The 12,944-nt window shown below is 43.8% G+C and overlaps 1 protein-coding gene across 2 annotated transcripts in view; it reads left to right on the plus strand.

Moving 5' to 3' along the window:
• Nucleotides 1-8,381: 8,381 nt before the first annotated feature.
• Nucleotides 8,382-12,944, plus strand: part of slc16a6b (solute carrier family 16 member 6b) — an 11,467-nt gene continuing 6,904 nt past the window's right edge. The window contains exons 1-3 of one of the 2 annotated variants that reach the window (XM_035399310.1): nucleotides 8,382-8,678; nucleotides 11,678-11,915; nucleotides 12,426-12,569. In XM_035399310.1, coding sequence (XP_035255201.1) covers nucleotides 11,681-11,915; nucleotides 12,426-12,569 — 379 coding nt within the window. In that variant the 5' untranslated portion in view covers nucleotides 8,382-8,678; nucleotides 11,678-11,680. Of the gene's footprint in view, nucleotides 8,679-11,663; nucleotides 11,916-12,425; nucleotides 12,570-12,944 lie in introns of both variants that reach the window. The other variant, XM_035399309.1, reaches the window with a different exon arrangement.

The raw sequence follows: 12,944 nt of genomic DNA on the forward strand, positions 1-12,944 counted from the left end.
GAGGTCGAGGGCCGAGGGGTGGACAGGTCTCTACCCTGAGCGGAGCCCAAAGAGCCAGAACTGTTATTGATTAACAAAACACGTCATTCCAGCACGGAGAGACAGGCCCTCACAGATTAAACGAACGTGTGTGTCGAGTCGAGGCCTCTGATGGTATTTAAGCCTGGTCAGACGACCAGGGTGCTGAAGGCTGCTGTGCCGCAAACTTGTGTTTCTGGATCTTCCTGCTGGCTGGCATGATTGCTGAAGAAAGTGAAAGCTTATTGAGAAGTGTTTGTGGTCTTGGGGAGTTCCTGCCTTGCCCTGACTTTGATCTGACAGGAAGAAGCTGGGCACTACGTTTCATGCCCAGTTTGGAGAGTGGATGGACCCACTGAGAGAAAGATCATCGCAGAAACAAAAAGAGAATGTTTTCATTCCATTTCGGGGGGGGGGACAAAGCAATTGGAAAAGGGTCCCAACCACTCCACAATGATCCACGGGAACTAAACATCTGAAAAAAGTAAAGAAAATAAAATAGCAGGCAACGGTGAAACTTTACATACATATTTAATATTTTGTAAATATAAGTTTACATACCACTGCAAAGGCCTTTGAGCCTGGGTGGGGTTCCTGGATCAGATGGGGTTGAAAAGCCCCTGATTGAGACCCAAAAACAAGGTGAGCTGATTTTACTGTGTAATCAACTGCGGTAACAGATCGAGTTCTGAGCGACAAAAGCAGCGTTCCCAACCTCTGCTTCTCTAGAACCTCGGCCAGAATCTTCCCCTGTACAAATACCCCCTCCGTCCTGCTCAGCCCATTTTATTCACTCACAGATCCCTTCTTACGTTTCTGTTACATCCGTTCTACAGCTACTTTACACCAGGCCAGCCTCTATACTCTGTAATCGGGTTCCTCCCGAGATTTCTCGCCACTGGAGTTTTTTTTAATTAAAAATTTTTTTTTTTTTTTTTTTTTTTTTTAACCTCATACGCTTGCTATCTGGGGCTTAAGGCCTGGTGTTTGCTCTTTTTCTGTTACTCTGTAAAGCATCTTGGTGACAATTTTCTATAAAAAGCGCTGTACAAATAAAATTGATTTGATTTGAGCAGAACATTTAACCCGAAGGCAGGTTGTATTTCCTGCCAGGAAACGGCTGTTGTAACCTTGAGAAACAAGTATTGGAACTGGGTAAACATCCAGCTGCACTATTGCATAATGTGTTGACAAGGCGGAGTGTTCCAACTGAAAAAAACAAAACAAAAACTAAACGAAAAACAAACATGTCATTACAGTGACATGTCATTTAATGGGTAAAGCAAAGTGAACCAATCCCCTGCGGTATGAACTGCACGCACACGCTAAACGCCCCTTCCCGGCGCCCCGGCTGCGTCACACAGCGGGACGGGCAACCCGGAAGAGGACCCCGCGCTCCCTGCACGCTGTGTTTACGTTCTGCCTGCTCGCGCCTGCGAGACTTTGCCGTGGACAAAAAGCACAAACAGATTGCATTTTAGGGGTGGCACCAGAGAATGGGAGCGAACCGCTCATTTACAGGAATTCCTATTCAATGCAATGGACTCGTCTTAATTAACAGCATCAGTTAATTAGCAGCCCGATGATATAATTTATGCAGCTGTTAAGTGAACACATGAACTCCATAATCCTGGATTAATTAAATTCCAAATGAATTAAAGGGCATAAATAAAAGCGGAAAAGAAACTGTATGAATCAACTTCTGCTTTTAAAGAGAGACCCCTTTCAAAATTACACCTGCTAATTGTACCACACTGGGTCCAAACACAACGGTCAAAGTGCATTATAAATAACGTAGCGTATTGTTTTGAACTCTGTCACGATACGCAGAGCCCGTCTGTGGGGCTCTCTGGCAGAGACAGCACGACAGTGTGTTTAATGGGTGGCTGCATTTCCCTGGAACTCCAGGTCACAACTGAACTGCTGCTGTGAAGACGCAGGCCGTTGGCTTATCAGATGAACATCAGCCCAAAACCGGGATCGTTTTCGTTTGACTTATCGTTTTCTCAGAAACTCAAGAGCCCGTTAAACAAGTTAATCTGCCGTTAAAAAAAAAGAAAAAAAAAAAACGTATTAAGGATTCCTTGCATATTTATCAAGTTCCAAATTGTTGGGTAAAATAACTTCGGTTAAGTCACCTGGTAGTGTGACAGGATAGGCCTACAGCTATGATTGGGTACTCCAAATTGAGAGAATGTTTTTTTATTTTTTTTAAATTTTTTTTTTTAAATTAGGAAATAAAAAGTTAACTCACTCTAAATGCTGTATGACCCTTTATTATACCTTGCACGTGAAGATTTTTCCAGATTCAGTCTACACGAAGGTGCGCTTATCCAAGGAACACTCTGGATTTTATTGCATGTGTTTTTATCAGCGTATCAGGGTGTACACGTATACAATTCCACAGCCAAGCTGCTCACTTCACCTTAATTTATGGTCAGCGATTTTTTTTTATTGCCAGAGTTACACCAGCCAAACAAAACTCTGGGAACAGTTACCATTTTGAGGTGCAGAAAAAATAATAGACGTTAAATGCTTGCCCGTTATGGAAATTATTGGTGGGGACAATTTAAGGGATCCTACACACTGGTTGGGATGCATACCCCTCACCCCAACCTAAATGTGCTAGCGGGTGGTAACTAAGCAACCAGTTTTGTTTAAAAATGTTTTTAAGGAGCTTTGTTGGAGGTTTCTGAAATTTCATGCCAGTCATTTTAGCTCCATAATATCATGCTTTTTGTTTGTGGTCAGTGGAATGTCAAATTCGATGAGCATTTCGACATCCGCCTAGCAACAGTATTGACTGTAAAACAGTTAGTAAAACTACGTCAATGTCATATGAACTTATTTGACCTGGAAATCCAAAAAAGAAAAAAGTTAAACACTGGATTTCATATTTCCAGATGTTGCTGAGCCCTAGGCCCATCTTAATGTCTTCACCCATGTCAGAATTTTCTACTGGAAAGATCATTTACAGGTAATGTGGGTTAGGTATGTTCCCGAATGGGAAATAAATAAATTGAAATGAATTGAAATAAAACATAGAGACAATTCAACACTTCAAAATATATGACCAAATATCCAAATAATTTCATGTTGCAATTGCTGTGAAATATATGTGTGTGTGTATGTATGTATATATATATATATATATATATATATATATATATATATATAATTGTATTTTCCGAAAAGTCTAGATTTACTTAGTGTTGCAGTGCATTTCATTTTCGTAGGAGGTGCCACTGTATTACAAAATTACAAAAATATAACTGTAACAATTTCCCCCCAGAAACGAGTATTGGGGGAAATGGGTGTCGGTACTGCGACCTACAGCAGCAGCTCTCAGCGCCCCACGGCTGGTCACCCAGGCGGATATTCGCTATTAACTCAGGTCACCCCTCAGACTCCCCAGCGTCTGTGCCGGCCTCGCAGGGGCAGGACCTGGAGCCCCTGGAAGGGACGGGGGGGTGAAATTTCAGACAGCTGCACGGGGACATGGGCGGGGCACTCCCCCAAATAGCCCCCCGTATCCGTGTCCCGTGAAGACCTGGCGGCGGTGCGCCTCCGGGCACGCCCCGGACGCAGCGGCGTGCGGCCCGATCGCTGACCGCCAACGCCATGACAACGCTGCACCTCACCTTCCGGGCACGGACATTATTCACACCCCGACCGGGGGGGGGGGGGGTAATCTGACTAACTGAACCCCCCCCCCCCTCACCGGACAACACTACAGCCAGCTATGTGCAACCCTGTATGTGTTCTGCCTACAATCTGGGTTTGTGATGGGCCGCCTACTAACTACTTACATGCTTAATAAATCTGAAATGTGTGTGTGCATGTGCAATTTTAACATTCTTTTAATGAATGATGCAACCAATGCTTTTTTAATTAGATGTACTCACCCCACGGTACTCACCCCACAGTACTCACCCCACAGTACTCACCCCACAGTACTCACCCCACAGTACTCACCCCACAGTACTCACCCCACGGTACTCACCCCACGGTACTCACCCCACAGTACTCACCCCACAGTAACCATCCCGATGGACCAGTTATCCTTTGATTTGCCTCTGAATTCTACTGAGTGCAGAATCTTGGGATAGACTGAAGGACAGCTTCCTTCCGTGTACAGGCCTGGGGAAAAAAGAAGAAGGAGGAAACCGATCTTCAGATAAACCGATCTTTAGATAGACCGATCTTCAGATCTTGAAATTCAACATATGGCCACAAGTGTAGTGCCTCCTGCTGCAGCTGTGGGTGGAATCGAAAGCAGGCTTTGTTTTGTGTGAGCTGTCCAATGTTCTGAACATAAACTTCAAAGTCAGAAACAGGATGACACTCAACATTACAAGCCTGGGCAGTGGTGGCTGAAGGTTGTTCCTAACCAAAAAAAAAAAAATTTTCAAGCTCCTATGAATATAGACAGCTGACTCGTCAACAACGGACAGTTAACCTGTGAACTACCTCAAGCTGCCCAACTGGTACCTCAGTCACAGCCGTTAAAAACGCATTTTATATGCTTCCTATGAGAAATTACATGAGAGATTACAGGTTGTGTCTCAGATACCAGATTTATCCCTTACGGGAGATGACTTCTGCTCAAAACACAAGATGGCCTGGATTTCAGCTTCAGAAATGACATCATAACTGCCTGCTCACCAACACATTTCTGACAAAAAGATTTAAGTTGATCAGATTCCAGAATCTGGTCAGACCCAACACTGCCCTGCCTGTTCATTTACGCGTGTAACATCCACAGATCCACCATTAGCAGTCTTTTCTGCTCTCCTTTATTCAGTTCAGTTTTGGGATTGTCAAGGCCCCCTTCCTGACTCCGCCTGTAACCTTTTGCACACTCTTAGGCGTCCAATCCAACACAGTCTAGCGACCCGGCTGCGCGGGACCTTGGAAGAGCTCGTGCGTGGAACTCAATTCTTGCCACGAATGCATATTAACACCTCCAATAGGGGAGCTGGGGGTTGAGCTGTCCTTGGATCATAAGAGTCTCTCTATCTCTGACAAGCACAGCTTTCAGCCAAGAGCAGTGGTAACCAACCCTCTTCCAGGATATCTACTGTCCTGTAGGCTTTCATTTCAACCATAATTTTGCACATCTGACTCTACCAATTAGCGGCTCAACAAGATCTCTAGCTGTTGAATGAGGTGTGCTTTGTTGGGGTTGGAGTGAAAACATTCAGGATGGTACTGTAGTTCTCCAGGAACTTGGAGAGGAGTTGGTTGCCACTGGCCAAGAGTATCAGGATGGCAGTGTAGTATAATAGGTAAGGAACTGGTCTTGTAACCTAAATGTCACACGTTTCAATTCTCGAGTAGGAGCAGGTTAAGTACCCTGGAGCAAGGTACTTAACCTGCATTGCTTCAGTATATATCCAGCTGTATAAATGGGTGCAGTGTAAATGCCATGTTAAACTTGTGTAAGTCGCTCAGGATAAGAGCGTCTGCTAAATGCCTGTAATGTAATGTATCGCACAATCTGGAACACAAGTTTCACTCACCAACACAAGACACTTATGTTGAGTTATAGGTGTGCCCACCCTGTGCCACCTGACACCTGGTAAACATGCCCGGGTGGCCTGGTAAACATGCCCGGTGTAAGATAATCATATCACAATTACAAGGGATTTGTGCGGCCAAATGGAGACAGTAATTGACATGTGAATAGGTGCCTGGGAGGAAGAGACAGAGAAACTCCTGAAACCAACAATAGCCAGTAGCATACATGGATACGTGATCTAACGGCTACTCAGGCCAACCATATAGAGTTGAAATAGTATTTAAGGTCACGGTTCTCACAAACCAGGATTCAGATGAACTCTGCTGAATCCAGAGTGCTTGCTGGTATTCTTGTATTACCTGTCATGTACTTTGTCACTGTCGGTATCGGAATAAAGCCTTTTTCATCAAGATTGGAGCTGTGTTTTTTTCCTTACACCGGGTTCCACAGTGCTGCCAAACCCTGGCAGAAGACTTACAGGTTCTCTGGTTTCTTCTCGACTTCCCTTTCTGGTCTGGCACTTTGACGGCTGCAGACCGAACAACCTAAGCTTCTGCCAAGCTAACGCACAGCTCTGGTTTCTCACTACGTCTTCCTCCTCTGCACCAAACTAATGATGGCCAATCTCACCTCACCTCACCTCTGTGGCTGCAAAAAGAGTGCACACCAGCAACGTCAAACTCCAGCCCTCCAGGGCTGCGGAATGTGCTGGTTTATTTTTATATATTTTTTTCAATTTAGGCCTTGGAAAAGTGGATTCTTTAGCCAATCAGTGACTCCAGGTGAATCAGGAGTGGTAAAACACAGAGGCACCACAGACCTCCAGCAGGGTAGTCTGAAACCCTGTGCCCACACAGGAAGATGCACTGAGACACTGGTGCTTAGGGTTGCCAGCTTTAATGCATAAACATAAAGAATCGACATGTTTTAAAGGATGCTCTGTAAGGACAGACAACAACATTCACACCTCTAACACACCCACACACACACACGCCCTGACAAACACACACACAGACACACACGCCCTGACAAACACACACACACACCCACACAAACACACACACACACACACACACAGTCCTTACACTGCAGAAACCAAAAAATAAGTCAGCCTTAAGAAGTATTTTATTCTTACACTTAGACTCAAAATGTTATTTCTATTACCTATTACTTCATTTGCTAAGTAAGACAAAATATTGCCAGTGAGGTGAGACAATTTGACTCATTTCAAGATTTGTCAATGGGGTAAGAAAATTTCACTTGCAAAGCAAATAGTAACTTAAAACAAGCTAACAGCTTCTACTTGAGAGGGGAAAAAAAGGTTTCAGGTCTTTTAAAGTTTATATGTTACAAGAAAAAATGCTCGTTAAGACAGGTTTTTTGCAGTCATTTGCTTGATACCACTGATTCTGCATCTCTGGGCTATTTCATGTGACACAGGTTTGATTTTATTCGAGATTGTTATTCTCACTATTGTGAATGAATTTGTGTATCGAACTTTCTGCAGGAAAATAAGGAACAAATTGCGTCCTGTATTGATTCAATAAGAATTGGAATATTTTACGATAGGTTCGATATAGTGATGATCCCGTATCAGGAACAGATAAAAAAGTTGTTTTGTTTCTGTGTTGTTTTGCTGTAGTGTTGTTTTTCCTGCCACTAAGCCACATAGGAGAAATATGACTAAGCAGACTACCACTTCTGAAACATAACCTTCTACGGATATTCAAGATAGCCTGTATAAAACAAGGGTTCCATCATTCCCGAAACATAAAAAGAATTAAAACATTAATTTGAGCATTCAAAAAAAGCATTACAGTTCTTTGTTTATTCCTGCAATACATCCGCTAGGTTCCTTGAGGTTTTATGTTTCTCTCTAAAACTGTTCTGTTTACGAGCACAATATTTAGGAAAAGAAGTGATCCGATGTCTGTGTATTATCATATTACGTTAGGCTGTTACTATCTATACAAAATACTTCCACGGTACTTAGCCTAACAAACACGACATCGACTTCTTCAACACAAAAAGATGAAACGGGTGCTTCCATGTAAACAAGAACGCATGGCTTCACGATCATAGCTCAAAATGTAACGCAACGCTGCAAAATCGAATCAAATATATTCAGCCCAACAAATAAACTAATAAAATCTCGTCGCATTTAGTTAACTGGTTCGTTGTTTTGGAGAATTCACCAGAACATTTTTTAAAACTGGCTATGTTCATCATGTATCAAACTGGAACAAACCTGTTTAACACGGCCGCACGCCTCGTGGGGTCGTGCTCCCCCTAGACCTGACGTGCGCGTGCACAAGCTTCAGGCGTCACTACACAAACTACTAGGCTACGTTATAAACTACAGTGGTTACAAGAAGAAGAACATTAACGTTATTTATTTATTAAACAGAATTTAGGCTACGGGTTTACCTGACATCGTATTCACTTTATAAGCATTGTGTATAAGCAAATGTTAATTTGAAATTCCAATAGATTTACTTAATTATTTTCATAATGTAATTAGCATTTCATTCATTTTTTAAATTGCTAAATATTACGCGGGGGTATCACCAGGACACGGGGTACACAAATATATTTAGAGTGCCTGTATCAGTTGGTGAATCTATTTCGTAATTTCTTCAAGTCTCTATTTTACACAGTCGCTGATCAGATATAATTCCGATATTAATTTACATGCCGGCATATACTAATTTACTGCAATGCATATATCATTTAATGTATAGTGATTAATAGAGTTCAACGTGGGAAATTAAGATACACAGCGCGCTCCCGAACAGACACGGGAGCGTGCGCGCTCCTGTGACTGAATACCGGCTTGAGCCGGTATAAATTCTCTGAAACCAGGGAGAAGAAACATTTTACACGCGCACGAGAGAGAACGGCGGTGGAACACGTTATAAAAATAATACCACTGACAGATAGCCTATATGTTGCCAACATATAGAGACTAAGCTTTTGCTATATTTTCACGCGAGAGTAGGATAGGAAAAGAAAGGGTTAATTTTTATAGCGTTTATTGGATGTATTCGCTTCTGAATGTAGGCCAATTCAGCATCTAAATAAAGGACTTTTGTTACATTTATCCACTTCAGCCAGCTTCAATCAGCCTTCTAGAGTTGGTAAGTTAATTTTCTCGCATGTTTAGCTAAATAGCGAACTCTCGGCGGCCCATGTGGCAGAGAGAGAAATTGCGATAACTTCACAGTAAAATGTCCAATGTTACTTCAACTCTGAACATACTTCATTTGGTCCCATTCTGGAATGTGGGACCAAATGTTATCTGTTACGAGTTCAATTAACACTTATAGTTGAATTAACACTGGACATTTCACTGTGTACGATATTATTATAACTAGGCGAGTTGGCAGATAGGATCCTATAGGCTACTATCACAGGTTTGTAAGCTCTCTAGATGGCACAAGCAAGGTAATGTCTCAATATTGTTGGCCACATTTAAGTATACATAGTCCTAGATTATCTTACGAAATTCATAATTATACGAAATTCGACGTAAATAATAAAACGCTAGTTCATCAGATGCTGTTTTATTGTTTCCTATTCCTTTCGTTTATGTAGCCCACCCCGGTCACTATCTTGGACTGAGTTAGTGGGGCACACTGTCCTTTCAACAATTAAATCTAGTCTACAATCCAAGGACATGGATACAAATAGGCTTTTCATAATATGTAACCAAAAACCGTAACAGAAGCACAGACAAAAACAATGTACAAACAAAACCACGATAACCACACAGGGGTTGTATAGCCCATGTTCATAAAATAATAGAACACTTTATTCAAATTAACTAGGCTTATCAAAACACTGCGCCTTGTCCTGCGTAGAAAAGACCGGTGCGGCGGAACGACTGTAGCCTGCAGTTTTGATTTGAAACAGCCTAGTTGCAGCAGCACGCGGTGTTGGTGTGGCGGCAGTGTCCCACAACTCCGTGCGAAACTCGAAGGCTTTCAAGCACTTCGCTTTCTGTGGGTGAACATGTAAAACCTTCCGTTTCTCGTATTATTCTTGTAAATATGCTCATTTTGGAGCGTACGTCACGTTTACGTCATGACGGTTGCCCAGGCATGTGGTGACAGAAAGATAAGGACAGTTGGCTACGTCCCCGAAACTGTCAAGATGTCCAGTGCTTTTCTCATTTGAAGCTAAGCGCAGACGTTTGTGGCTACAAAAAGTAATCAAAAGAACAGACTGGACTGATGGTATCATTTCGTCGTTCTCGTCCCATAATATGTCTTACTATGAGTTAGCAAGCAAATTATGAAAGTTTCACGCTCAGTTCTTTCTTTTGCTACCACAGCTACATTAGACAAACTGTCAAGAGACCATTCTTCTGCCACTAGTTTGGCTCCACCCACAAATGTCATCAATGTTTACTAACTCCAAAATGATTAATTCCAGTGGGCATAGCCAGGAATTAATTTCGGCTGAGGGTTCAAAATTCCGAACTGAACCGACGAATTTAGGAACTGTATAAATGACTGGTTCTTTGAAAGAAATACTTCCGCATAATTCTCAAAATTTGACCAAATTAGTCTTGGTCATTCTGCCCGTTATCAACGGCTTTTGGAACGGTTCACCAAAACCCGATCCCGTACAAGCGTTTGACCGAGCGCAAGAGAATGCCGTGCCACGTCGGGCACTGTCATTAGTGTTTCATTAAGAGAGTAGCCAGAGGGATTATATCACAGGTCCTTCCTAAAGCAGAGGTTTGAACTAGGCTAGTCTTCTGATCGTAAAATCGTAGGGGCTGATTACTGTGCGAATGCGCTCTCGTTGGCATTAGCACGACAGTGATGTCGGACACTGCGAAATGATGAATCTTTTCCTTTACACAAAAATGTACGCTGGTCGCTCGTTACTTTAGTCTCCATATGATGTCATCAGTTAAACAATTTCCCCGAGAAGAGCCACATTCCACTATTAGAAATAGGCTAAAGGTAGCCGACAGCGGAGGTACATTTTTGTGCAAGTCCAAAACCTGCCCTGAAAGTAGGACAGTTCCATTTGATTTAACTGCCTTTTTCAAGCAAAAAAGGTAGAAGTGATTTGTGTATTCCTGGCTAGCGGTACAACTTTATGGACCTATATACACCTCAGAGACAAGTGTGTACCTTTTTAGGCACTTTTCCGTATACCGTTTTCGGAGTGTCTGCTATTTTTTAGCCGTTAGACTATCTCTGGCGGTAACGAAGACTGGACGTGGAACATCAGAAACGGGAATTCATTCAGGTGCGCGAAACAAAAAGCACAGTCGTAGTTACCGCATCGGAAATTAACACGCGCCCATACTGTACACTGGTCCCTAGTGCGCGGCACACAACACGTTATAATGATCCCTTCTGAGCTCACGTTGGTCCTTGCACAAAAGCCAGGTGGCTTGATCATAACTGGTTTAGGCGAGGGCCGGGATGAAAGTCCCCCGGAGAAGGCGGGATTTATCACGAGGAAGGAGAGACACCTGTAGCTACTTAGATGTTCATGGGTTGAATTGAAAGTACCATCATAAGAAAATAGCAAAACTTCCGGAGTCTTAATACAGATAATGAATGAAAACAGAAGGAGGGATTTAAGTATATTTGATAAAGCCCTGATATCTCACCAATTTTGTTTTGCTTATTTTCACAAGTAGAGGAAGTAGGCTAATAAAATCCTGCTGTGGTTTTTTTTGTAATATGTCTAAAATATAGAAGTATAATAAGGAAGAGTGGTTTAATTATAATACAAGGAGGGTGAGTAAGCTTAACGTTTCACACATTTATTGGTGAAATTACTGAAGAGCAAAGCTAAGACAGCCGGGTGTTTTGAGTGCGAGCTCTCCCACATTAGCACCTGAATCTGAGGGCCCGTTTTGCTGAAGTTCAGTCAATATGGCCGAGGCGCTCTTTTCTTTATATTAAATGAAACACTGTCGCGGGCTGGAGGACCAGAAATACATCCTGAGGAATGTTTCCGAGGCGCTCGGCATGCGGACTGTTTGCCCGAGAGGCAGAGAGGACGGGCGGAGACGCCCGGGTGCGCCTGTGGGACGGGGGCGGTCCCGTACCTGGAAGTTTCCGCGTAACGAGCTCGCTTCCGTCCCGTTTCCCAGGTGCGATGAGGCGGGCGATGAGGCGGGCGCTGAGCGCGGGGCGGTGCCTGGGGCCCAAGGTGTACGCAGCGGCGCCGGACGGCGACTGGGGCTGGGTCGTCGCCGTGTCCTTCTTCTTCGTGGAGATCTTCACCTACGGCGTCATCAAGAGCTTCGGCGTCTTCCTGCAGGACCTCATGAGCGAGTTCGGCGAGACCAACAACCGCATCTCCTGGGTCGTCTCCATCAGCGCGTTCGTCATGACCTTCACCGGTACGTCACACACACACAAACACGCACACGCACAAACACACACACGCACGCGCACACGCACAAACACACACACGCGCACACACGCAAACAAACTCCCACAAGGCTGATCTGGCCTAGGCCTTCGAAGTTCTCTAAAATCCAGAATCAGCTAAGTGGTGCATTTAGAGGCCCAGGGCCTCAGAAGCAGTATTAAATAATCTAGACGTTTTACTGAAAGGACCTGCTTCTGTTGGGAAAGGTGCCAACGACATAAACACTTCCTTATCAAGCGCAAGCCTGAAAGTCTGAAATTCCATACCTGTTCCGGCAGCATTTCTTCTTCGTTTGGGGGGGGGGGGGGGGGGGGTGGTTTCTATGGTATTAACGGCAGTGTTATAACACTGGCAAAACATTGCGGTAACATTGTGAGAACATTTTGTGTTAGCTGGGATGCTGTCCCACCACTACCCTAGCCCCCCCCCCCACCCCACCCCACCCCTGGGACCTTATGTCCGTGTTCCGTGTCCACAGCGCCCCTCTCCTCCATGCTGAGTAACCGCTTCGGGTTCAGACCCGTCGTCATGCTGGGGGGGTGCCTCATCAGCCTGGGAACCATAGCAACCGGCTTCACCCAATCGGTCAACCAGATGTACCTCACCACTGGCATCATCTCAGGTACTTTCTCTTTTTTTTTTTTTTTTACATTTTCATCAACAGTCCTGAAAAAATAACGGCTGGTTCGTGTTTCTCCCGTCAGCACTCTGAAAAGCATGGGAGACAAAAATATTATTAATCGATTCATTTATCTTTTAGATTTATTTAATTTCAATATGTATAAATACTGTGCAAACGCTAGTTGTTGACAGTGATTCTACGTTTGATTGCACATTTCTTCCTGAAACAAGCCTGTTTCATTCAGGGCCCTTTTTCTATATCACTGCCAAACGTTTGAGTTTGCAGGTATAGACTGAGTGTCTCTGGATTCAGGACGGGGACACAGACACCCCTCAGTGGGAAGCCTAGCAGTGCCCTAGCTGATTCCAGCGCCCG

The sequence above is a fragment of the Anguilla anguilla genome, chromosome 17, assembly GCF_013347855.1.
Source record: "Anguilla anguilla isolate fAngAng1 chromosome 17, fAngAng1.pri, whole genome shotgun sequence".
NCBI classification, from domain to species: domain Eukaryota; kingdom Metazoa; phylum Chordata; class Actinopteri; order Anguilliformes; family Anguillidae; genus Anguilla; species Anguilla anguilla.